The 27730-nt window shown below is 42.0% G+C and overlaps 1 protein-coding gene across 3 annotated transcripts; it reads right to left on the bottom strand.

The window, feature by feature from the left end:
• Positions 1–1007: 1007 nt before the first annotated feature.
• Positions 1008–25751, bottom strand: cfap45 (cilia and flagella associated protein 45). 3 transcript variants are annotated; one of them, XM_048264681.1, is made up of 12 exons: positions 25522–25751; positions 25219–25352; positions 24202–24311; positions 23084–23228; positions 22709–22879; positions 21647–21825; positions 21089–21218; positions 19242–19388; positions 16363–16476; positions 12957–13150; positions 1550–1774; positions 1008–1254 (listed from the first exon to the last, which is right to left on the bottom strand). In XM_048264681.1, exons 2-12 carry the CDS (start codon positions 25324–25326, stop codon positions 1179–1181), a joined length of 1599 nt encoding a protein of 532 aa, XP_048120638.1. In that variant the 5' UTR covers positions 25327–25352; positions 25522–25751; the 3' UTR covers positions 1008–1178. The 3 variants fall into 3 exon arrangements, with proteins under 3 accessions (XP_048120638.1, XP_048120637.1, XP_048120639.1); XM_048264680.1 differs by having other exon boundaries at positions 25219–25338; XM_048264682.1 differs by lacking the exon at positions 25219–25352.
• Positions 25752–27730: the final 1979 nt, after the last annotated feature.

Raw genomic sequence — 27730 nt, 5'->3', positions numbered from 1 at the left:
AACCATCAGTTTCTTGAGAACTGTAACCATCAGTTTCTTGAGAACTGTAACCATCAGTTTCTTGAGAACTGTAACCATCAGTTTCTTGAGAACTGTAACCATCAGTTTCTTGAGAACTGTAACCATCAGTTTCTTGAGAACTGTAACCATCAGTTTCTTGAGAACTGTAACCATCAGTTTCTTGAGAACTGTAACCATCAGTTTCTTGAGAACTGTAACCATCAGTTTCTTGAGAACTGTAACCATCAGTTTCTTGAGAACTGTAACCATCAGTTTCTTGAGAACTGTAACCATCAGTTTCTTGAGAACTGTAACCATCAGTTTCTTGAGAACTGTAACAGTTTCTTCAGAATTTTAACCATCAGTTTCTTGAGAACTGTAACCATCAGTTTCTTGAATCAGCAGAATACATGGAAACCATTATGTGGTTCTAGCAACATTGCTCAAAAAATTGCCTCATGGATCCCCATATATACAAAATGCCCATATTTTATATTATATTATAATTTTTATACATTTTGATATATTTTTGCCCATCCCTGTCTACTCCTATGTTTTCATGGTCAAGGATTAAGGATTAAGACAGTAGTATGTCAAATCCATGCCCAAAGCAGCCAAGTTGTCCTGGAGAACAAATTATAACATGAAAGATTCAGTTATCATGGTAGCAGGGTTTTGAAATAAATTATAGTTATGTGCAGGCAGCAACTATATAAACTTCAAGTCGTTGGACAAGAAAAGCTGTTTAACACAATTATATTATTATTAATGTCATCTCAACATTGATATTATTATTATTATTCTTGGGGGTGGAGGGGTAATATCATATTGTTGCTTATTGTGCTTCATATCTCCTCATACCTATCAGCCTCTTGAAGAGTGAGAATGATGTAGCTTGCCCTGAACATTACAGTATTTTTCTGGCAGGACTTTTTGTCTTTTTTTTAAATAACAGATCACTAGATGACATACCCTTTGGGCTGAGTGCTCCAATAACTGCAAAAGCATTTTAATAGCCGTACCGTTTTAATAGCAGTACCAGCAACTACATGAAATGATGGAGAGTATAGATGAGACAACATGTTTTAACAAATAAATTAAAGTATATCTTTCTGAAATTTTAATTTTACTGATCTGAGCAACAACAAAAAACACCTCATTTCCCTCTTTGGCTAGCGTCACTGTGCAAGAGTGGGAATGGCATGTAGCTTGCGCTCCACCTCGTTACAGTATTTTTCTGGCAGGCCAGCAGCCCTGTAAAGATGGGAAAATAATTACAGTCAGATGCGCTGTGGAGAGACGATCTCCACAAAACTGGACCAAAACCATTACAAATTACATTACATTATTTGTAAGAAGACCAATAATTATGATATATCAATCTGTTAATCTGTTCCACAATTACAACCCGCCCCCCGCCCCTCCCCAACACACACACATACATATCTACACATGCCCACCAAAACACAAACACACACATACACACACACATAACCCCCGCCCCCCAACACACACACACACACACAGACACCAGTGTCTTGAGGCTGACCTGAGCTCCTGAAGTTTCTTCTCTTTAATCACGTCAAGGCGCTGGCGGCGTTGGCGGGCTTCCTCGTCCAGACGGTGGCCCTCACGGAAGAGCTCGCGGCGCTGTGCCACGGTGGCCATCTCGCGCTCCCGTACCTGCTGCCGCACGCCGTCCGCATGCCGCAGAACTCGCTGTCTGTGCTTCTCCTCACGCCCCTTCTCCCGCTCAATCGCCTCCAGTTGAACCCTGAAAAGTGGGGGAGAACGGGATATGAGGGCAAATTTTTTTTTGGTATTACGTTTGTTATTATGACCGCCGGGCAGCGAAGCGGCGGTCATATAGGTTTAGTCAGATTATTATTTTTTTCTTTTTTTGTTTTTCTTTTTCGCATGTCCAAATTTCCGTCAAGGATTCCCGGGACACTGAAAGACCGGGGTACACGAAACTTGGTGGGCATGTAACCCCACAAAGGATAGCATGGAACCATCGTTTTTCATTTTGATCTGTAGCCCCCCGGCTGGACTGGACCCCCTGAAAGGAGGGTAGGGGCGAACACAGTTTTCTGTCAATATCTCGAGAACCGTGGGGTTTAGGAGGACCATTTTTTTTTTTGTATGTTGATCTCAAGGGGCCATGTCAACCCATTCCATAACCACTCATTTCATGTATAAGCCACCTAGTTAAACACAAAAAAGTAAAAATGAGGTGTTGTGTCATGAGGTATCTGTGACCTAACATAGTCAAAACTGCACAAAATTGGAAGTGTAGGATCATTATGACACCCCTCTGAATGCCGCCCAAGTTTAGGTGGAATTCCGTTCATGGGGGGCCACACAATAAATTAATTTATGTTACTATACACCAACTGGCCTGTAGGTGGCCGGAGACAGTTTTCTGTGAATATCTCGAGAACCGTAGGGCCTAGGACAGGGGTCTCCAACCTTTTTGGGAATGAGGGCTACCTGAAGACCCGAAATCGTATGGAGGGCTACTCATTTAAAACAAACATACCCTCACCCCTTTTTTGCGAGGGTAGTCCTCCTAAATAATAGGCCTATGTGATATTTACTTTTAAATTATCAATATTGTGTAGGCCTATAAGTCTTTAAATATTAAGCAACTGTATTTTCAACTTTAATATCAATAACCTATGCAACACTACCAACATTTTTGTTCAGTTTGTTCATTTCAAAGTTTGCATGGGGAATCTAATCTTTTTTTTTTTTTTTTTTTACAAAAAACAACAATCTTTTTGCCATTAATAATTTGGGTTACAATTTGTACCCAATTTATACCCACCCACCATTATGAATTCTGTTTAAGTTCTGATTTCAGTGGACAATTCGGTTTTAACATTTCAATAGTAATCGCCCACGCCACCCTAACATATGAAAACTCCTTTTAAAGTTATTGCACACCTGAAATCTCTCCATGATCTGACAAAAAAGGTAATGCACAGTCCTGCTCAGTCATGCATGCCACAACATTTTCAAGCTATTATCACGGCAGTAGCCTACTGGGGAGAAAAGGCCTGTGAGCTAAAGCAATTGTTTTCAGTCCTTGAACAATCATGCAAGAACCGTATTTGGCGAACATGGAATGGCCACAGAACTTTTGCAAAGATATGCTTCCATTGGCTACACCAGGCGAGCAAGTTTTTTTTTCCCCTTTACTGTCTATGCGTGCAAGCAGCGTGTATCGCTCGCTTCCGTTGTTGTTTAAAGATTGAATGGGAAAAGGATTTGGAGCCAAAGGCTAAAATTTACTTATAGCTACAATTTGTAAGGCATCACCAATATCAATTTAATGTTACAGATGTATGGCTACATACATTCTTAAAATGGTTCTGATATAGACTAGTGTTAATTTAGGTCCAGGCGAGGCGAGAGGAAATATATTAGATCCAGCTTTTTTTTTTTCCTGACTAAAGGCGAGACTGATGGCCGAGGCGGCAGTAATGTCCTGAAACACTGACTAAGACTATCTTAAGATGCATTATTGTTGGCGATAAAAAAGGCGAGACTAAAATGTTTTGCATAAAATAAAAACTAAGATAAAATCTCTCTTCATTTTCGTCTACAAAATGATAAGACAGAATATCTAGCTGTTATGTTTTCTAAATATTCCGAATGAGTTCATACGTTCAGCTTTCCTGTAGGCTAGTCTACGTGCTGTTGCTGCAACCCTATGGCTGCAACACGAAACTACATGGAACAAGAACACTGCAATTTCTGCCAGAGTTAGCAAGCTAACTACCTAAGCTTTATGCCACAATGCTACATACCCAGAAGTGGAAGCTTCTCTCATACAAATTAACATCCCCAGAATGTCCATGAAAATGTTCATCATGTAATGTCAACTATTTAACTAGTTAGACTGATGATGCAAAGTTTGCTAGCAAGTAAGCTAATATGGAAAGTTAAAGCTAGCGAGTTAGCTATGGCTAAGATGGAGAGTCTGTTTGGGGAATGTGTTGTGTTTGGGCGCATATCGCCATCTAGCGAGGTGGAGTAAAACATTAATACTTTGGCCTATGACGGTGTTTCTCAAACTTTTTCAGTTTCAGGACCACTTAACTAACCCTAGCTAAAAAAAAAAAAAAAAAGATTAGACGTACTTCAACAATAGCCTATAATTAGTCTACACAGTAGGCCTACTCACTGAACCACCTTGCTTATTGTCTTTGCACTTTGCTTATAGACAGTGTTGCAGAACTGTTTTTACATACAAGTTGGTTCAATATTGCAAACAACTCATCTATATTATATTTTACCACGTCTGCTCGCGGACTACTTGGGATAGCTTGCGGACCACCAGTGATCCCCGGACCACACTTTGAGAAACACTGGTCTACGAATATGACTGTGGTCCAGTCAAATCTTTTACTGTCTATGGTCAAATCCCAGCCGAGCTATAACTGTAGCTCGACTTACCTGTGCATGTAAACATACTGACTGACAAAAAATCTGAATGAGTAATTATAACAGACGAGTAGCCCTGTGGACACACAATATTGTTTGAAAATTGAGATGTGTGAAACACTATTTGACTCAAATGGTAATCAGAAATAATTTGTTATAAAAAAACTTCTTTTGACTAAAACTAGACTAAAATGACGAGACTTTTAGTCGACTAAAACTTGACTAACAAAAATGATATTTGAATGACTAAATATGACAAAGACTAAAAAGGACATTTCGTCACAAGACTAAGACTAAATTAAAAATAGGTGACAAAATTAACACTAGTATAGACTTAAATATCTATTGAAAACTTTACAATGGAGCGTGTTTTCAGGCGACCTGTTGGTTATTTTTAGAAGGTGCGCTGGGGGCGCCTCATAGCCGCTCCGCGGGCTACCTGGTGCCCGCGGGCACCGTGTTGGAGACCACTGGCCTAGGAGGTCCACCTTTTTTTTGTATGTTGGTATTAAGGGGGCATGTGTGTGAGTGTGTGTTCACACACATGCCCCCTTGTGTAAGTGGATGAGGCTCTGAGAGACTGCTTCGAGTGTACTGACTGGAGTGTGTTACAGAATGGAGAGGACTTGGAGGAGGTCACACAGTGCACAACTGACTACCTGAACTTCTGCATGGACATTGTTGTTCCCACAGAACTATGCAGCTGCTTTCCCAACAACAAGCCTTGGATAACCAGCAATGTCAAGACCCTTCTCAACAGGAAAAAAAGATGGCGTTCAGAGAGGGGACATGGCAGAGCTGAGGCGCGTGCAAAGGGAACTCAAATTCAAGCTGAAGGAAGCTAAGGAGGATTACAGAAAGAAGGTGGAACAGAAGCTGCAGGAAAACAACTTGAAGGGAGACATGGGACTGCATGAAGGTTATCACTGGCCTGAAGAAGAACAGCAGCTCTGTGGAGGGGGACCTGCACAGGGCGAACCAGTTGAACCACTTCTACAACAGGTTTGACTCCCTGCTCCAGCTCCAATGGCGGTGGTCTGTCCACCATCCCCCAGCCCCCACCCTCACACCCCCTCAATACCAGCGCCAACACTCACCTCCATCATCACAGGCTATCGTGCCCCCCCCACCATCACTGGATTTTGCACCCCTCCCCACATGGTGATCACGAACAATGAGGTGACAACGACCTCAGTCAACAGCCATCAGACACACAGATCCCAGATGCACCCCTCCCCTCCCTCCCCTTACACCCCTCACCATTACAAAGGATCAAGTGACAGTCCAACTTAAGAAATGGGCAGCAATAAAGCAGCTAGGCCTGACAGACTGTGCCCAAGGCTACTCAAGGCCTGTGCTGCTGAACTGGGGAACCACTGAAGCACATCTTCAATTTGAGCCTACGCCTTGGACAAGTTCCAACACTGTGGAAGACATCATGTCTCACCCCTGTCCCTAAGAAGCCACACCCTAGTGAGCTTAATGACTACAGACCTGTCGGCTCTTACATCACATGTGATGAAGACAATGGGCGATTGGTCTTAGGCATGCTCAGACTCAGATGCACGCCATGCACTAGACCCGTTACAGTTTGCTTACCAGGAGAAAGTGGGCGTGGGCGATGCCATCACTTATCTTCTACACAGGACACATTCCCACCTGGACAAGGGGAAAAGTGCTGTGAGAATCATGTTCTTTGATTTCTCAAGTGCTTTTAACACCATCCAGCCCCTCAGATTGGGAGACAAGCTTTTGCAGATGGGTGTGGACGCTCACCTGGTAACCTGGATTACAGATTACCTGACCCGGCGACCACAGTTCGTCAGACTGAAGAACTGTCTCTCTGACACTGTGATCTGCAGTACCGGGCGCCACAGGAACTGTGCTCTCTCCAGTCCTGTTCACCCTGTACACATCTGACTTCTGCTACAACACCGAGTCATGCCACATGCAGAAGTTTTCTGATGATACTGCAATTGTGGGGTGTATCAGGAGCGGGCAGGAGGAGGAGTACAGGAGCCTGGTGGAGGACTTTGTGCAATGGTGCAAACTCAATCATCTTCAACTTAACACTTCAAAGACCAAGGAGATGGTGGTGGATTTCCGCAGGTCTAAGCCCCTCTGCTACCAGTTCACATTGATGGGGTCAATGTGGAGGTGGTTAGCACCTACAAGTATCTGGGTCTCCACCTGGACAATAAACTGGACTGGTCAGCCAACACTGATGCACTCTACAAGAAAGGGCAGAGCAGGCTGTACTTCCTGAGGAGGCTCTGCGGTCCTTCAATGTGTGCCCGTAAGATCCTCAGGATGTTCTACCAGTCTGTTGTTGCCAGCGTCCTCTTCTATGCAGTAGTATGCTGGGGTGGAAGCACAAGGAAGAAGGATATGGGGCGAATTGACAGGCTGGTAAGGAAAGCTGGCTCTGTAGTGGGAGCTGAACTGGAGTGTATCACTTCACTATCTGACAAAAGGACCCTGAACAAACTGATCAACATCTTGGACAATGAGTGTCACCCACTCCACAGCACTATTGTTAAACAGAAGAGCCTGATCAGCTGGAGACTTCGCTCACTGCCTTGCACAACTGACAGACTGAGAAAGTCATTTGTCCCCAGGGCCATAGAACTGTTTAATGCCTCACTTAAGGGAGAGGAGAGATAGACTTCTCTGCATAGTCTGTCTGCCTCTTCATCCCTCCATGTTTGGTACTGTCAGGTCCACTAGCCACTTGTACCACTGTCTTTATGCCTCACTGTTTTGCGTGCTATATTAGCACATTAGCACATATGCATAACCCCCTCCATGCCACAGCCGAACTGTGGCCACACTTATACATTTTCTTAAATAGTTAAATATATAGATATATAGACTTTCCTTTACTTTATTTCTGCATTGTTGCACTGTTGACTTACTCATTTGCACTATCACCATGACCACTATCACCATTGCACTACCACCATGACACTCATTCACACAGAGCACCTTAGAGCACCTTACCATACCTTACTATGCACAGAGAATCACAGGCTCAGTCCCTGCCTCAGTCATTGCAAGCGCCTCTGATTTATTAATCACCACTATGTGGATACTGTTTTTAGAATTGATTTAGATTAAGTGTTAGTATAATTAGTAATTTTGTTATTTGTATTTTAGTATATTTTTATATATTGTTAGTATAATTTGTATATTAGTATATTTAGCATATTCTTTATCTTCTACTGTCCTTACTGCTTAGTTGTGTTTTTATATTATATACTTTAATTACTCTTCTGCTGTTAAAGAATGTGTTTGTCTTGTATGTATGCTGCTGAGACCTATCTATCTATCTATCTATGTCAACCCATCCCATTACCACTTATTTCATGTATAGCGCCACCTAGTTAAAAATTAAAAGGCAAAAAATTAGGTGTTTTCATCACAATATCTCTGGCTGACATGGTCAAAACTGCACGAAATTGAAAGTATAGGATCATTATAACACCCTCCGAATGCATGCCAAGTTTTGTGAACTTTCGTTCATGGGGGGGCCTTACAATAAAATAATTTATGTGTACATTTAGTGACCGTACACCAACAAGGATTCCGGGACACTGAAAGACCGGGTACCACGAAACTTCGGTGGGCATGTAACCCACATGGATAGCATGGAACCATCGATTTTTTTCGTTTTGATCTGTAGCCCCCCCGCTGGACTGGCCCCCCCGAAAGGAGGGTAGGGCAGACAGTTTTCTGTGAATATCTTGAGAACCGTAGGGCCTAGGATGACCAATGTTTTCCGTATGTTTGCCTCCAGAGGTCATGTTAACCCATTCCATGTGCACAAATGTGCATAAACAGATACACACGCACACACATACATTCACAGTAATCATCATTATGACACATACTCACACAGTAGACATATAATACGCATGCATGCACATGCACAAACACACATCACATGAGGCAAACACACAAACACACACACACACACACACATTAACATAAACGTGTACACGCACACATGCACACAATTCAAGAATTTCTCAGAATTATGAACAGGCAAGATGGGGGTGGGGTTGTATAAAATGAATTTTACATGTGAAATCTATGAACTAATCATGTTTTGGTACTTGTTGTCTAGCAGATACCAGTGAGAATTGAGTGTGGATAATGCAATTTAGTGAGACAGTTAGAATCATATAGGCCTTTCTGTACAGCTAGTTGATTTATTTTTGTGGAAAAAATGTGCTGGACTGGGCGGCGGTCATATTTTGTACCGTTCTGCTGTACATCTAGTTGTCATTGTCATTGTCATGGCGTGGTACTCTTGTCTACACATCTTTTTGCATTTTATCTGACAGTGTTCAGGGCAGGGCATATAGCTCCAGGATAAATGTTCATTGTTTCATTGTTCATCAACAGAAGTGACGTTACCCCACCATCGCTGATATAACCTTTAACAACCACACAGCCCATTGTGTAGTCTATGAAAATATCACTCAGCTCTTGGATTAACATGATACACATGATTTACACTTGTGATGCAAAAGAATAAAGTTTGCATAGATAGATAGATAGATAGAATAATTCAAGAATAAGCATTAATAAGCATAATTAAATGCTTTTGAATTAATTTTCTGCCGCATATCGCCTTTACTATCTACCCCCCTTTTTTGACAACTGACATATTGGTTTTACATACCGGTTATCGGACTTCTTTTTTTGGTAATAATTGATATTAGTCTAGTGGACAGAAAGGTGAACCCGTAAATGTTGAGTACACCAAAGTTTTATGATGGAAATATATAGTATGGGTTCCCAGCATGCAGAAACTGCCGGATGCTAATTTGCATATGTTGGGCAATTTGTGTAATTGAGCTAATTAGCATAAATTAGCATCACCTATATTGATCATATTATAAGAGCTGCTTGGCCAAAATGGACCATGTTAGTATGTTTTTAGGGGTTACTGGAGATGCTGAGTCCATATCTGACATTTTCAAGATTCAAAATCACTTTCACAAAATCACTGCCAATCTTGACAGCATTATGATGCATGAACTATTTGTTGTGCCCTTGTCTCTGGCAGATGTAAATGGACAGCTTCATTCAGGTTCAAAGGCAGTGTTTTTACTAAGATTCTAGATTGGATGAACCAATGCTCATAATTTATGGTCAAGCTCTGGTCATTGCCATTGGAAAGCCACAAGCAGCAAAGAGTTTTGGGGACCTTGCTGATGTTTTTGTGGAATCTGTTCTCAGAAGTGGAGCACAATTCCAGCGAATTGATGTTTTGTTTGATCGCTACCACACACATTCTATCAAAAGTGCAGAAGATATGCAGAAGATGTCCAGAAGACCAATTGAGAGCAGATATTTGCCTCTTCCTGCAAAGTGGGAGAACTTCATTGCTCATGCAGACAACAAGGCTGATCTTGCACACTTTTTATCCCAACAGCTGATTGTTGGAGCTCCAGCAAATAAGATCATAGTTGCTGCAGGTGGCTTCAGTGATGAAGAGAGAGTTGAAGCCTCTAATTCAACCTTTAACACTGACTGCTTGGAAACCAAGCATGAAGAAGCAGACACATAAATTGTTCTTCACTGCATTAGAAGCAACGCATCAAACATTGTTGTCTCAGCGAGAGACACCGACATCTTGGTACTGCCGATTGCCCATTTCCACATACAAGGATACAAGGATACAAGGAAGTTTATTGTCACATGCATATAGTTACTGGAAGTAAGAAATGCAGTGAAATTATGTCTGGTGTCAGCCTATTTGTACATTAATGGGGGGTAAAGAGTGCAGTAGAAGAGGGGTTTAGTAGATTAAGTGGCAAGGGCTGCATAAAAAAGGTGGGGAGGATTGGGATTGGGTGGGGGCACCAACAAGGAGCTCCCAAGAGCAACAGGGGCAAGGAAAAACTCCCTTACCAAGGAAGAAACCTTGGGCAGATCCACGGCTCAAGGGGCTAACCCAACTGCCAGGGTCTTGGTGTGTGTGTTGGGGGATGACAGGGAGATGGGATAGTGTGCTGTGTATGTGGGGAGAGGGCAGTGTGCAATATGTGTGTTGGGGAAGCTTCCTCATGAGACAATGTGCTGTGTATTGGGGGCAGGGACTTACTATTGCAAGCAGAGTACTGTATGTATGATGTATGTAGTGATGACAGTGAAGATGTGTGTGTGGGCGGGAGGGAGTGGAGCAGTGACTGTGTGTGTGTGCTGTAAGTATGTAGAGGATGTGTGTTGGAGAAGATCCTGAAGACAATGTGCTGTGTATGTAGGGGGCAGTGTGCAGCAAGTATGTAGGAGGCTTACTGTAGCAAGCAGTGTGCTGTATGTATGTGAAGTGATGACAGTGATGATGTAAGTGTGTGTGTTGGGGGGGGGGGGGGTTGGGGGGGGGGGGGGGGGGGGGCAGAAAGGCTAGGCAATCAAGGACATGGGTAGATGGAGGAGAAATCAAAAAAAAAAAAAAAAAGTTCTATGGAGATGTGCAAAAGTTGGAGAAAGTCAGATATGTGTGTGTGTGTGTGTGTGTGTGTTTTGGCGTGTGATGAAATAAGAAAATAAATAAAAGGTCTGTAGCATAGGGAGAGGGATGTAAAAGTGCTAAAGTCTTGTAGGTGTGTGTGTGTGTGTGTGTGTGGGGGAGTGAGTTTTACGGTGATATCTGTTTTTTTTGCCCCATTCATACGGTGGTGTTTTGAAAGTGTGAGAGACGCATATTGTTTCAGATCAAAATATTAAGAACTGGTACCCTAATGAATATGTTATATAGTGGATTTATATTCAGGAGACATTGAACCTTCAAAATATCATGTATAACAACTTTTCCCCTCAAATGGCTTCATCCAATGTGTACAAGTCAAATTTGGAAATTTGTGCATATTAGCGCATATTTCAGTAGATTAAGCCTCATTTGCATATTTAAACATTACATTTCAGAAAACTTGTAATACAAAAAATACTTGTCTTAATGTAAGTGACAAACTGTGAAAGTTTTGTGGTGATACATAAAAAGTTTAAAATGTTACCCTATCTACCAATATTTTTCTCACCTGAGTGCAAGGCATCTATTTTTGAATGAAAATTCTGAGAAACTGGGGACCTAAAAAAATGTTATATGGTGGATTTGTATTAAGACAATTTGAACTATCTAAAAATGCTGTACATGTATAACAACTTTTCCTAAAAAATGCCTAAAGGGTTACAGAATCCTGAAATCTGGTCCTGACTCGCCAGCACGCTGCTGCAGCTGAGGCAAGCAGCAGCAACAGACCAACTGACGGATTCCACCGAAAATTAAATACAAACAAAATACAAATATTTTCTCCCCTTATCACCCGCGGGCCGGATGTGACATACAGTCGGGCGCACGCGGGCCGTAACCCTGGCATCACTGACTTAGGCCTTATGCCGCAACGCTACATACTCATAATAAGAAGTTGCACCTTCTTTCACACATACATTTTAACTCATTGAGTGCCAAAAACGTAATATTACGTTTTTCCTTCCCATGCGTTGAGTGCCAAAAATGTAATATTACGTTTTCAGCTTTTTTTTTTTAAATTACGAAACTAGACACTCTAACACACCTTATATGTGATTTTGGGAACTCTGTGATGAATGGAAATGAAATATATGACGATCGAAAACTCATGAAAACGCACAATCTGGACATTTTATCATAACTCGGTTGCCGCTTTGGGTCGAATCAGTGACGCATGCACATCAGGTCAAAACCAGGCCCTTTTCGTGGGTCTATCACTAGGTGGCAGTCTCACCAGGTTCGCTGTATGTGTTCATAGCTATAACACAGAATATGCTGTGGCTGTACAAAAATCATCAACAATGGTCTCGATTTCTGGCACTCTAGGACAAAGCTTCCGAAAACAGCTTGGCATTCAATGAGTTAACATCCCCTAGAATGTCCATATGAAAAAGAATCAACAAGTAATGTCAAGTATTTAACTAGTTATACTGATGATGCAAAAATCGCAAGTTAGCAAACTAATAAAGCTAATATGGAATGTTTTGGTGTTTATGAACAGGATGGGGGGCAAATCGGCATCTTGCGTAGCGTAGTGAAACATGCATACTTCGGTCAATAAAGCTATAATTGTAACTCGACTCAACTGTGCATGTAAACGTACATACTGAATGAGATATGCAAATTGTGTTTTACTAGGTGAATACTCTTATAGCAAAACCTAACCAGTTAGCTATTCAAGAAATGTGTTCAGGCAACTAAGCATTTGGTTCAGAGAATAGGGTTTAGTGTTTTAGCAATTGTGAAAAACTGTAATCCATAGGCCCTGAGAACCTCATTAGGGTCATAGTGAATCATGAAAACCATGAAAGGTTGAATTGGTTGGAGGTTGGATTTTTCTTGCTGTTTTCAGTGTGAAACTAAGGGCAAAAAGTTATTTTTATACCTCTTTTTACTCAGAGGAGTGAATGAGTGAGTGAGTGTGAGTGTGTGTGTGCCTTTGTGTGTGTGTGAGCTTGCCCACCTCAGCACCCTCTCAAACTCAGCTCTCTCCCGGCCAGCTTCGATGGAGAGCAGGTGCTCCTTGTGTGTGACCTGCTCAAGGCGAGCTACGCGCAGCCTCTCCTCCTCCTCCATCTTCTTCTGGATTTGCTCCTTCTCCTTCTTACGCCACTCCCGTTCTGCTGCTTCCTGGTTGCGCCGGGCCCGGATCTCATCCTGACACAGGTAGGGCCAAAACTGCTCAGTCACCAACTAGCAAACAAGCTTCAGGGAATGTCAGTCTGATGCTCTACACATGATGTCTGATCTCTTTCAGTTTCTATAAACATTTGTTGCAAAAACCATGCAAGCACACATGATTAATTAGAGAAAATGAATACAATGGAAAAAAAAAAAAAAAAACATATTGTGTCATTGTCTTTCAGAGGCAGCTAAGATGAAACTCATGGTCACAAAATAAACTACAAATAGACAATCAAATGCTGAAATGATAGTAAGAGGTGGTAAAATGGATTGCATTTATATAGTGCTTTAATTGACTCGTCCAAGCACCTAAAGTGCCTCACAAGCCTCACATTCACCCATTCACACACCGATTGCGGAGGCTGCCGTGCAAGGCGCCCACCTGCTCATCAGGAGCAGTAGGGTTAGGTGTCTTGCTCAGGGACACTTCAACAGGGTCAGGAGGAGTTGGGCTCAAACCGGCAACCTTCCAGTCTTCCAGTTGCTGGACGACTCCTCTACCTCCTGAGCCACTGCTGCCCCAAAATATAAATAATTCTGGCACGGTAATTTTCAAAGCGGCCTTTAAAATCTCTCTTTCATCTAAGTACAGTATGCAAAATAATTTTCTGCAACTGAACAATGATAAGACAGAAGTCCTAATTATTTGCCCTAAGACCCAGAGAGAAATCATTATGACTGCCGCTAGCATAGCTAGTGCAACGGTCATATACGGATTGTCAACTTTTACTTTGTACTTTGTGGTACATCTAGTTATTATTATTATTATTGGGCAATTCCATGGAAAATTATGTTTTTTGTAACACCCATAACGCCAATAAAATGTGATGGTATGGTATGACGTGAATGATTACATGAAATTTGAGCATTTGCTATTTTTGGCTAACACTGTTACATAACTTTCTTAGTTAGTTCTCAGTCTATTGTGTCCTCTTGCAAATCAGTTGTTAGATTTACAGTTTGGTTCAAATATAGATGACCAATAGAGGACCTCCAGATACATTTGCATAACATTTTTACATTTTCATGTGTGCCTTAAAGATCCTGTTACCAGGTACTCTTTGTTTGAAGCTTGATACCCTTCCCCTTGATACTCTCTCCCTTTGCCATGTAAAAACTAGGTAAATATCTTTAATCAGTTTAATTCTCAATTAGTTTGTCAACATCGTCAATTGTGTGTCAACACCGTTAGTTGTGTGTCAACACCGTAAGATGGAGTTTTCATTTTTATTTATAAAAAAAAAAATTCTTTAAAAAAAGTTTATTTTGTTCAATTGAGTATGTTCATACATTAAAACGCCAACTTATCTACATGCATCAGTGTCTTCTGTGCACAAAAACACTGATTGTATATATTAAAAATGAAAAAAACTAGTAAACTAAATGAAGGAAATTTAAAATGACGTATTCCAAAACAATATAATAATATTAAAAGTGTATACAATGCAATTTATCACTTAACCTTGCTAATGAATTGCTACTTAAGGAGATGACCAAAAAAAGGATTTCCTGTCACAGGGTTTCCTGTCACAGACAGGTACCTGTGAAGAACAGTTTTCTCTTGTTGTCTCTAGGATCACAAGATCACCGATGTATTGCCAAAAGAAATGATGTAATTTAACATCACACACAATGGCAACAAAGAGGTTCAGAGCAACCTGCCAGATTCTTAACAGAAGCACCTGACCGCAACTATTGCACCAACAGGGCAAGTGTAAACATGCAGTAAGTGCTCATCTCTCATCAGGATGACATTTATGAGATGCCCTGAACAAAGAGTGATTTGTTCAGGGAACTTTTACCAGTTTTACCAGGGGGGGGCAATACATTTGGAGGGCACAGTGTATCTGTTTGTGTGATTGTCATTGTGTGTGTGTGTGTGTGTGTGTGTGTGTGTGCACATGTGGATATACAGTATGTGTGTGTGTGTGTGCGTGTGTGAGTGAGTGAGAGTGAGTAAGAGTGTGTGTGTGTGAGAGTATTTGTGTGTTTAAGAATTAATTGCTCTTCCCACAAAATACATTTAGATTAAAAAGGTACTTAAAAGTACCTGTATAGTATACCTTTAAGGAGATGACCAAAAAAGGTCTTTCCTGTCACTGATTAACTTGTCCTGTCACCCCCATCTGACTCCACAAAAAAAACACATTTAAATTGCTTAAGGAGATGGCCAAAAAAAAAATTTCCTGTCACTGATTACCCAAGGCCACCCATCTGACTCCAGAAAGATGTCTGGAAAACAGTCTTCTCTTGTTGCCTCTAGGCTCTGATGAAAGATCTCCGATGTACTGCCAACAGGTAGTTCACAAAGTGTAGTGAAAACAAAGAAGAACCTCGCCTTCTGCCAATTTGACAGGTCTGGACTGCAGACTCTTTTACTATGGAGCTGTACTGTTGTACTATGTTTAGCATTGTTTTCCTAAAATAAAATCATTCAGTATACCAATGCTCTTTAGAGTGTCAACTATTTCAGATTTGCATACCTAAAACTAAAAGTTTTTCGTTTTTTGGACACATTACATTTGTATATTAATTTGCCAAACTTGTGAAATAACCCTTCACTTTGCATCAGAGCTACAAATTACCGATCTGACAGAGGCTCAGAGCATACATGTAGCAATACTATAACATATGACTGAGGTGGATGTTAGCTCAGTTACACAACAGTAGGCTAAGTAAAACAGTAATTTTACAAAGCTAAGGCTCAGGGCAGCTGTCACGTCCATAACGCCAACTTAATGCCATGGTATTTGTATGATGCAAATGATTATGTGAAAAGTTTTTCATGTACATTCTACAACCAAGAAGAGTGAATGCTCAAATTTCAAGTAATCATCATTCACATCATACCATACCATGGCATTGTGTTGGCGTTATGGACGTGATAGTTTTGCGTGGAATTGCCCCTCAACAGAATCCTGGGATGTGCATGAGCTATACTACAACAGGTAAAAACTGGAGGCAACCATAGGTACCAACCATGACCAGGAACCTCTTCAGTTCACATCTTGATCACCAAACTCCACTCACACACACCTCCCCAACTCCTGGCCCCATAATCCCCCTCCCCAACCCCACTCCCAGTACACTTACACACACACATGCACACACACACACACACACACACACACACACACACATAAACAAGTAGGGACCGCAGGGCTCGATGCTGGACAGATGCTCACCTGTTCTGCTTTGTAGTCCCGGTCTCTCTCCTGCAGGGCGCGGAGACGGGCTACCTCCTTCTCCTTCTCCCGCTTGATGCGCCGCTGCTCTGCCTCGTACTCCGCCTCCCGTTGCTGCAAAGGGGTGGGAGGAAGGAAGTGGTGGTGTGGTGTGGTGTGTGTGTGTGTGGGGGGGGGGGGGGGGGGGGTTGGGTGCAGAAACATATGGTCACATGAAAGGTGCTATAGACATGGAGAACGGGTTTTTAATCACTTTCTCTCTCATTTTGGGTTTCTGGTCTGGTCACCTCTGAACAGCTGTTTCTGTGGCGTAAACACACACTGAAGGCCCACCCCAGACTGCCCTCCATCACCACCACTGTCATGCCATGACCCAGCATTTATGTACAGGATGATTGTCAAAGTCAAAGTCAAAGTCTGCTTTATTGTCAATTTCTTCACATGCCAAGACATACAAAGAGATCGAAATTACGTTTCTCACTATCCCACGGTGGAGACAAGACATATTCTACCAATTTAAGTCCACAGACAAACATAACATTCAAGTAAACAATAAAAAAGTAAACAAGAAGGCACATACAATGAAGAAATAAGAGCAGCAAAATTGGGTTGAAATTGTGCAATTGTGCATAGACAGTCAATATAATAGTGCAAAGTCAGGCCAATAAATGGCTGAGGTAGTTCTGTTTGACCTAAGTAAGCAAGTGGCATAGTGGTGCAAGTTATGTAAGAGCAGCAGAAGTGTGTTGTGTTTTCAGGACAACAGGACAACAACAACAAGTTGCAAAGTGTGCAAGTGTACAAGTGGAGTAGTGCAAGTGAAGTAGTACAAGGCAACCATTGTGGGTCCAAAGTCCAGGATGTTATGTAGCTGAGGGTGGAGGAGGGGAAGGGGGGAGAGAGTTCAGCATCCTAACAGCCTGGTGTATGAAGCTGTTGGTGAGTCTGGTGGTGCGGGAGCGCCGGCTTCTGTACCTCTTCCCGGAGGGCAGTAGATCAAACAAATTGTGAGCGGGGTGACTTGCATCACTCACAATTGTGGTCGCCTTGCGGGTGAGGTGGGTGGTGTAAATGTCTTTCAGGGAGGGGAGTGAATAGGGTTAATTTTGTCACCTATTTTTAATTTAGTCTTAGTCTTAGTCTTGTGACGAAATGTCCTTTTTAGTCTTTGTCATATTTAATCATTCAAATATCATTTTTTTGTTAGTCAAGTTTTAGTCGACTAAAAGTCTCGTCATTTTAGTCTAGTTTTAGTCAAAAGAAGTTTTTTTATAACAAATTATTTCTGATTACCATTTGAGTCAAATAGTGTTTCACACATCTCAATTTTCAAACAATATTGTGTGTCCACAGGGCTACTCGTCTATTATAATTACTCATTCAGATTTTTTGTCAGTCAGTATGTTTACATGCACAGGTAAGTCGAGCTACAGTTATAGCTCGGCTGGGATTTAACCATAGACAGTAAAAGATTTGACTGGACCACTGTCATATTCGTAGACCAGTGTTTCTCAAAAGTGTGGTCGGGGATCACTGGTGGTCGCAAGCTATCCCAGTAGTCCTTGAGCAGGCGTTGTAAAATATAATATAGATGAGTTGTTTGCAATATTGAACTTGTATGTAAAAACAGTCAGGAGGTTGTTGTCCCTGCACCACGTGGTCAGAAGGTTGACCTCCAACCTGTATTGGTCACAAATAAGCCCTTGGTGGGACCCAGGAGAATGGCAAATTTTTGATTGTTGCTGTGACATGCAGGGTGAAAGCAGCGGACTCAAAGCCCCGTGCTCAGTGTGATGCTGCTTGAGATATTCATGATGAGGCCTCTGGAAGTCCAGTAGCCAGTTGCAGAGGTAGGTACTGATGTTTGTCAAGTTTGCAGATGAGTTGTTGTGGTATTATGGTGTTGTCTATAAACACTGACATATGAGTCTCTTTTTTCCAGGTGGGTGAGGGTTGGGTGGAGGGCAGGGATTGCATCCTCTGTGGCTATGCTTCCAGGGTGGGGGAAGAATGGATTTTATGTGTTGAAAGCTCAATGCACTTCATGATGAAGATGATGATCAGCTTTGAAACATGATGGGGGCTTGGTTAAAGATGTCTGGAAAGTCTACCAGGGGGCTGGTAGGTAAGACCAAAATGTCTAGGTCAAAAAATTCAGACATTTGTGTTCATACATACCGTCTGGATTCCAGTGTATGTCTGGAAGTGGCTTGTTTGTTTGTGTTTGTTATGTCTACTGGTGCGTCCATGAGCATTTTTCCTCAATCTGGGTTTGGACCATGATAATTGAGAGCGGATTGACAGTTTACTGCTGTCTGGGTCTGGCAGCTGCATAGAGTTTGGACATTTAAACAAATATTCGGCGTTGTTCAAATGAATTCATTGGCATCTTAATTCTCACACTGTGTGTTGGGTGCACTGTCAAGCTATATTGTACTACGTGACACTGATTGATGTGACAGTTTGCTGTGCACTTTGCTGTGCTGTCTTCGTGATGCTTCTTTCCCCTACGCCCCCAGACAGTTTAGTTTATCTCTCTCTCTCTGCCCAGTGTGCCTGTCTCTGCTGTTTGTCGTTTGCCCTGGTGCTGACACCAATCATGGTGGGACCCCACCCCCTCACATATCTCTGCAAGTTGCTGCTGCATACTGGCTGGTTCTTCCCCCTCTGTTACTTGGGCCTGTGGAATGTGCTGTTATTGATTCTCCTTCTGTCTTTTCTTAAGATAAAGAAGTGACTGTATTTAATTAAATATATATATATTATACTACTGTCTCACACCCACAAAGTTTAACCTAAAAGAATCTAGTTTGGTTTGTTTGTTGGGGTGGTGGTGGTGCTATGTTGTGGTAGCGGTGTGTTGTGGTGCTGCTGCTCACCATCTTCTGTCGGGTGTACTCCATGGCCCTCAGGTCGGCCAGCCTCTCCTCTTCCTGCTTGTGCTCCTTCGCCAACAGGCTCTCCTCATTGATGCGTATGATCTCCAGCTGAAGCCGCATCTGATCGTCTCGCTTCCTCTCCAGGGCCTACAAGGCAGGGGTGAGAGGGCGGTGTCACCTAAAGGTGGTTAGGTAAATCAGGGGTATGTCCCAGGCTTCACAGGGTGAGAAGATGTGTGTGTGTTGTTGGTTTTGCCGGTGTCTGGCTCACATTTTCAGGAACACTGTTTTTTTTCCACCTGCCATATCAATGAATCATATCAAGATAAAAAACAGACAACCTCCACACAGATATCAACAAGCATAGACATGTGCTTGTTAACAGCTGCTGGCTGTTGGCTAAAAACAAAAGGTGAAAGGCATATATGATTCTAACTGTCTCACTGAATTGCATTATGCTCACTCAATTCTCACTGGTACCAAAACATGATTAGTTCATAGATTTCACATGTAAAATACATTTTATACAACCCCACCCCCATCTTGCCTGTTCATAATTCTGAGAAATTCTTGAATTGTGTGCATGTTTATTTTTATGTGTGTGTGTGTGTTTGTGTGTGTGTCAGGCTTGTGCAAAATTCCAGAATTTAATTGAAACTGGCTCTTAAATTCCAATTCAATTCTTGAATTTCACTTGCACATTTCACAGGAAGCAGAATTGCAATTCGAATTGTGCACAACCCTGGTGTGTGTGTGTGTGTGTGTGTGCATTATGCATACGTACATATGTCTACTGAGAGTGTATGTGTCATATGTATGATTACTGTGAATGTATGTGTGTGCGTGTGTATCTGTTTATGCACATATGGAATGGGTTAACATGGCCCCTGGAGGCAAACATACGCAAACAATTGGTCATCCTAGGCCCTACGGTCTCAAGATATTCACAGAAAACTCTGTTGGTGTACAGTCGCTAAATGTACATATAAATTTATTTATTTTATGGCCCCCCATTAACGGAAGTCAACGAAAATTGGCATGCATTCAGAGGGTGTCATAATGATCCTACACTTTCAATTCCGTGCAGTTTTGACCATGTCAGCCAGAGATATTGTGATTACACTTAATTTTTGCTTTTTCATTTTTAACTAGGTGGAAAACTGTGTCCGGACACCTACAGGCCACTTGGTGTACAGTAACATAAATTAATTTATTGTATGGCCCCCCATGAACGGAATTCCAAAAAACTTGCCGTGCATTCAGAGGGTGTTATAATGATCCTAAACTTCCAATTTCGTGCAGTTTTGACATGTCAGGTCAGAGATACCTGCAATTACAACATCTCATTTTTGCTTTTTCATTTTTAACTAGGTGGCGCTATACATGAAATGAGTGGTTATGAAATGGGTTGACATGGCCCCTTAAGACCAACATACAAAAAAAGGTGGTCCTCCTAGACAGATCCGAGATATTCACAGAAAACTGTGTCCGCCCTACCCTCCTTTCGGGGGGTCCAGTCTGGCGGGGGGGCGACAGATCAAATCGAAAAACAATAATTGTTGCTATCCTTGTGGGGCTACATGCCCACCAAGTTTCAAGTTTCGTGCACCCCGGTCTTTCAGTGTCCCGGGAATCATTGAAGGGGTGGGGTGGGGTGTATAAGACCAGAAGTGAGGAACCCCCCCCACACACACACACACGGTACGGTTGGGGGTATCAAGACTCAAGACCAGAAATCGCATCCTGTGTATATGTACAAATGAGTATATACGAGTCTGTGCCTGTGTGTGTGTGTGTGTGCGCGTGCGTGCACATGCATGTGAGTGTATGTGTATGGCTGTGAGCACCTCCAGCTCCTCCATCTGCATCCTCTCCAGGCTCTCCAGCATCTGCTGGCCCTCCTGCTCACGCAACTCATCCTGCAACAGGCGGTCCTCCATGCGCTCTTCGATTTGCTTCAGAATACACATCTTACCCCTGAGGCCACACACACACAAACACACAGGCACACACACAATATTGGTGGCCTTAGACTGAAATCAGACTGGAACCAGTGACCAGAACTGCTGTTTTATCAGCTTTATAATGATTATCAGTGTTATAATCTTGCAAGGAGGAAGCTGTTGATGGCACCGTCCTACCATTGCCAGGCCAGTAACCCTGCCAGCCACCCACGCATCTGAGTCAGAGGCAGAACCAGCCGGCCCCATCTTTGCTTTTTGCTTTGTTTGTTTGTAATAAACAGCTACAACAACATTAATTAATCACCGAAATAGTTGTCGATTAATTTAATAATTGACAACTAATCAATTAATTGATTAACTGTAGTATCCCTAATACATTGTATATGTTGAATGTGTGTGTGTGTGTGTGTGTATGTGTGTGTCTGTCGTGTGTCCTCTCACTGGATCCTCTGCTGTTTGCGCAGCTGATCGATCTTGTCCTGGGTTTCCAGTGCCCGGCAGCGGTCCACCTCCATCATGGCATCCAGCCGCCGCTCCTCCTCCTGCAACTCCGACAAAATCTGCTGCTTCTCCTGGATCTGGCGATCGCGCACTGCGTGACACTGTGCTCCTAGGATCAGCTGCATAGTGTGTCCACACACACACACACACCCGCACACACACACACACACACACACACAGGCAAAAACATACAAAATGGGTACATAATGTTTCACACATAAAATCACAGAAACACATAGAAGGTTTTCAAAAATTACATATCCTCAACCTTAAGTGATACAAAGGGGCTACTGTGTATGGCATAATTTACATGTGCCCTCGCTGCGATTATAGTGTACTCATTTATTTTTGTTTGTTTGTTTGTTTTAGTGAGTCAATTCCGTTTCTTTTTTGTTACCTTCCTGCCCATCTTCTCTTGTTTAGATTTTTTACCGGGCCTGAAATATCCCTTCCTTCAAACGGAAAATGATCCTTAAACCCTTTTCTAAAACAGAACAATGACCATTGGGAACAACAATAATGGGAGCATATGACAGGGGACAACCAATCTGCTTACTTTGAAATAAACCACATAAAAAGGCTATGTACTAGCAAACATCCTGTAATGGTGTTATTTACAGGAAAGCTATGATGCCGGATTCTGTTTCTTTTGTGTCCTCTTGACCCGCTCACGTCAAAAGGGTGAGCCTTCCTCCGTCAAGAGGAAGGCTTCAGTCTAATTCCATTAAACCACATAAGACAGGAAGAGACTAAATCATGCACATTCTTAGACTGTGGAAGAACACATGTATGGTTCTCATGGGATTTTGCAGAACTACGTACAGTATAACAATTACCGCTCACACATCCTCTTACTGCCTTCATAGTTCAGTACACGTCCCGTCACAAGCGCAATCTGCTGTGACTAATTTCTACCCAGAGCGAGCTGCCTCCGCCTGCGGGGCATTTGTGTGTGAAGCATTGGCGGGTGATGTGTGCCGCAGTCGGGCCAGATGACTGTACCTCGTTGAGCTTCTTGACCTCGTCTTCCTGCTCCATGCGCATGGCGTTGGCCCTCTCCAGTAGGTACTGGGCACGGTCCCGTGCCTCCAGCTCCAAGTCACTGAGTGTCTGGTTCCTCTGGCGCGAGAGGTCAGCTTGCCGCATGCGTGCCCTCCTCTCCTCGGCAGCGTCCTGCAAGGATGCCCAGAGACAGCTCACAGTTAATCACATCTCATAAAACATCAACTAAACTAGCTTCAGCTGTAGGTCTACTGAGTAGAAACATGTCAAACTGAACTACACTGTACACTGAAGCAAAACCACCTTAAAGAAAGCATAGCTCCTACAGGTATGTTGCTGAGTTACAAAAACTGCGACTTTAATGGGGCTACTCACCACCACTGCCTCTTTCTCCCTGCGCTGGGATTCCAAGATAGCCTCTTTGTCTTCCTTGGAGGCTACTCGTGACTTGGCTGTGATTCGCTCCATCTCAGATGGACAGAGGATGATTGACAGGCCAGAAGGGTCTTTACTTGGTATTCTAAAGACAGATCATTGTTTTGTTGTTGTTAGGAGTAAGTAACAACAATGCCTCATTTTTGCCAGGCATAGGCCTAAGTCAGGGATGGGTACAAAATTCAAGTCACTGAACATCGCCTAGATTTCAGTGAAATCCATCATTAAGGAATGTAAGGAATATGGTAAATGTGCAAATCTGTCTAGAGCAGGCCGTCATCACAAACTGAGTGTCGGTTCAAGAAAAATAATGGTAGGGGAAAAAGTTAAAAGCGATCTTGATTGAAGTTTGTTTGTTTGAAGACAAGCCAAGGTCAAATGGAGGAAGGTTTGTTGGTCTGATGACACCAAAACTGAGCTTTTTGGCCATCTGACTAGATGGTATTTTTGGTGGACACCAAACAGTTTCCAACCCTAGTTGTATCTATTTATCTTGCCTTATGTCTCATATGGGTTCTTAGGGAAACATTTAGCTTTCCTATGGACAGACAGCCATTGTCATTGTCAAAAGTGAAAGAGACTTGATGTGTGTGTGTGTGTGTGTGTGTGTGTGTGTGTGTATGTGTGTGTAACAAAAAAATAGATGGATGAGTAATGATGAGGGTTTCCTTAATCTGATAAATTGATATGCGAGGGGGTAACCACATACAGTATATTTGACATTGATGCAGTATTGTTTTGTTACCAAACTTTTTATTTTATTAAACTGTAGGCCTACAAGTTGTACACTAGAATATCTGCTTGCTGTACTGGTTATGGTAATTCTACTTTTAAAGCTAGCTAATTTATTGGTAATCAATAATAATAGAATGCAGAGGCAATTGTGCAATAGCTAGGCCTACTATTATAAATATTATGATACATTTACATAGACTTTCAGTTACAGCCAGTCCTTTGAGGTACACGTTAATGCTGACGTGGCCTGGGATGAAAATGAGTTTGACAGCCCTGTTAAGGAGACAGCCATTTGTGTAAATGAGAAAAAGGGGGGCACTTGCTTCAGATCACGGATCAGGTCCTTTGTGATGATGCGTACGGTCTCTGGTTTGGGTGCCTTTTCCGATGGAGCACTCTGAGCTCTGGCATCTGCACTGTCCTTGAAGGAGTTCTTGGAGTTAAATGAAAGTAAAGCACACACAAACACGTTACAGATGCATGGCTATTCTGCTTAACAGCTAGACTACTTGTTTAGAAGGAAGTTGCTTTTTATTGTTACAAATATAGCCTGGGCTATATAAATACAGTGTCCACATTATATATCGTAACTCCCCCTATTTCCACCGGTCCCGTATTTCCACCGTCTTGCGTGTATGTGTCACTTAATATCAATTTCTATACAAACCAAGACAGCGGACTCCTATAGAAACGCAACCACGCACAACATAGGTGTATCTAAATTAGCTATGTACCAAAAATGACATTTTACCGTGACTCGAGGAGCTGTAAACAGTGTTGTAAGGCTGCGTGTACACAACCGCTTGGAGCTCCAGTGGAATTTTAATTTCACGACGAGAATTCTCGGTCTAACCGTCCATGTGCCGTTGAAACGGTGTAAATAGGCGACCCATCAGGCCAGCACTATAACTCCGAGCGTGGTAAACAAAATCGGATATTTCAGGCAGTAAATGCTCCCGTTAAGAACCAAACCAGATTTTGTTCAAATCTACACATCTATGGCTACTGAAAAATGTAAGATTCATTTAGTAAATGTTATTTTGAAGTGTTAAAAAACATCGTTGTTTTAGAATTTCTGAACAAAAGTGGTGATGATTGGGGGTGTTACGATAGGCTACTGTACCTAAAGTTACAATGATTAAACTGCCGACTGGCAACTCAGCGTGAGTAGCCTAAAAGCTACCTGTAGAGTCAAAAGCAGAGGCCTATAGTCTAACCGAATGAGATTTTCGAAACAACTTTACTGCAGCGTGCTAGGCTAAATCATGGCTGTGATTAGTAGTTAATAGTCCACAGTAAAGTAGTACAAACAGTAACCATGCCGTGAATGCAAAATAGACCTTGGGTTTGGGAGTACCGAAGAGCGTCTCGTCAACTTGGGACTTCAGAGCACGATAGCGATAGCGACGATGCGAGCTGCTCCCAGACAGCCGCGCCGATGATGACATCAAACTCCGAGGCTATGAAAACGTTACTGAACGTTACCATTAATACAACATTAATACAATATCAAAACAATTTCCACATGCATAATATTAGGTATACATAATATTAAGTAAGCTATAGCCTAACTATTACATTCGTGTGAGGGGAATTTGTTGTTAAACAAATATGCCTAGAAGCTAATTTATAATGGGACTTACCATGGTTGTTCTGGTGAATCAGGAAGGCAAGTGAAAAACCGCAAAAGATGTAAGATGGTTATCTGTATCAAAATACAATGACTCGAAAGGTCATCATCTTAACCTAGCCTACGTCTGAATTAGGAGTGGGTCGCCTCACGATAAGGGGCAATTTTATTTCGCAAGCCTTTGAAGTATGCTAATTTACCAACCAAATGAACTGTTTTGTTATTGCGTTCCCATGACTACAATCCCCGTAGAAACAGTAATCCAGGCTGGGCTCTGGGCTGGACCAGGTTGTTTGTTGCTGTTTTTTACAGTGATTCAGGGCAACGGCAGCAAGCAGTTAGCAGATGGTGAGGTGATGTTTGATGTATGTGACCAAAAATATTTTAGCTTAGAAACCGAGTAACATCGCTTAGATCAGTGTTTTTCAACCTTTTTTGTGCCGCGGCACACTTTTGACACTTAAAACGTCCCACGGCACACTAACATCCTGTGTGAAGAAAAAATAAACATACCATAGCCTAAAATGTCAAATAATACACAGATATGGCCTCATTATGGCTTCTATGCTAGACCTACTCAATAAAACAAGCGCCTTCTGTTTCATTTGTAGGTGACTATATCTAATTTAATTGTTGTTATGAACTGGATAGGCTATGTGATGATTCTGTGAATAGGCTACTGGGGCCCCCGTTGTACAATGCCTGCATACCACAAATAGCTGCTAGTGCAATCATACAGTCAATGAGAGCATGCGGTTATAAATTCTTTGATGCAACAGTTGCTTTTCTGGACCAGTGAGTGACATTTGGGTAATTTAGTGTGCCCCGGCACAGTGGTTGAAAAACACTGGCTTAGATCACCTTTAATGGCAGTTGTGACAGTTTCTAAACACCTGATAATGCAAGGCACTTTTCAGCCAAAAATGGAAGACAAAAATAAAAATCGCTGTTTCATGATGAAATTCTTAAAACCATGGCGCACATACATGCACAAATTGAGCGAAGTACCTACCTTTGTGTAGCCCTATTTTTTTTACAGTCGGTGTAGCCTCATGAACTGATCAGGGTGCCTGATACATGGGTGAAGACTAATGCTTTAGCAAGTAGGCTATCACATGGTAGTGTATTTGGGTCAGCTTTATAGAAAAATCTTGAGGGAGAGGGGACAATGCTCCGATATATTTTCACTTTACCTCACTTAAGTGCATGTTTGAGTGCATGCTTTTATGCTCTATCTCAACACAAAACAACTGCAGAGAACCACATACACAATACATATAAAAGAGAATGGTTTATTGTAGGCTAATACATAGAGAGATAGATAGATATACAGTTATAGATGGATATATATTATGACAGCATATTTCATTCAACATTCAACTTTTCCAACATTCCCAAAACGTACAGGTTACAGTAGCCTAGGCTACAACATTGAAACATTACATGCCAACATTACAATACAAGATTTATTCACATTAGAATGCATCTTAAAAAATAACCGCCTGTCACAGGAAATTTAACCTTCAGTCATTCAACTTTCAGTCATTCCACATCATCACCACAAAGAGAGATGGCCACATGGGTATGGCAAGTTCAGCCAGACGCTCTCAACAGAGGCCAAATCCACTCCAATATTGTTATATGGCATAGGCATATGGCACTGTTTGGGCCGGCTGAAAATTCAGTGGTTTACTTACCAAAGCATTATAGAAGGCCACTTATCACTGCGAAGGCCAGTACATGATGAGTTTAGACCATGTTTAATTGTGAGGAATGCCAATGTTTAATTGGATGATGTGTAAACACAAATCCTTAGCCCTTCATGAAACGTAATTCACTTACTGGTGCACAGTTAACAGTTTATCTGCGCTCATCTGCATATCAACATGGAAATAGCAACTACATTCTGTGCATACAAGTACACTAAACATCAATAAATATAATGACAATCTTTCTAAATAGGCTAGGTTAAAGCTTATAGGGCCAAGCTTATATGTCATAAGAAGAAATCACTGTTCAGCGTAATAGTGAGTATGTATCCTATAAAAACTAGTCAATAGCTTCAGAAAGGCTTCCTTATTAGTAGCTTGGATAGCTTTTCTACATTTAAAGAGAACTAGTGCAGTGCCTGTTCAAACTTGCTACTGTATTACTGTAGCCTATAAAACCTGTAGCCCAATTACATGCCCGCGCAGGTAGGCCTGCTTTAAATACTGAATATT

The sequence above is a fragment of the Alosa alosa genome, chromosome 15, assembly GCF_017589495.1.
Source record: "Alosa alosa isolate M-15738 ecotype Scorff River chromosome 15, AALO_Geno_1.1, whole genome shotgun sequence".
Classification (NCBI taxonomy): Eukaryota; Metazoa; Chordata; class Actinopteri; order Clupeiformes; family Clupeidae; genus Alosa; species Alosa alosa.
The sequence above is the reverse complement of the archived record's forward strand: the minus strand, read 5'-3'. Positions and strand labels throughout refer to the sequence as shown.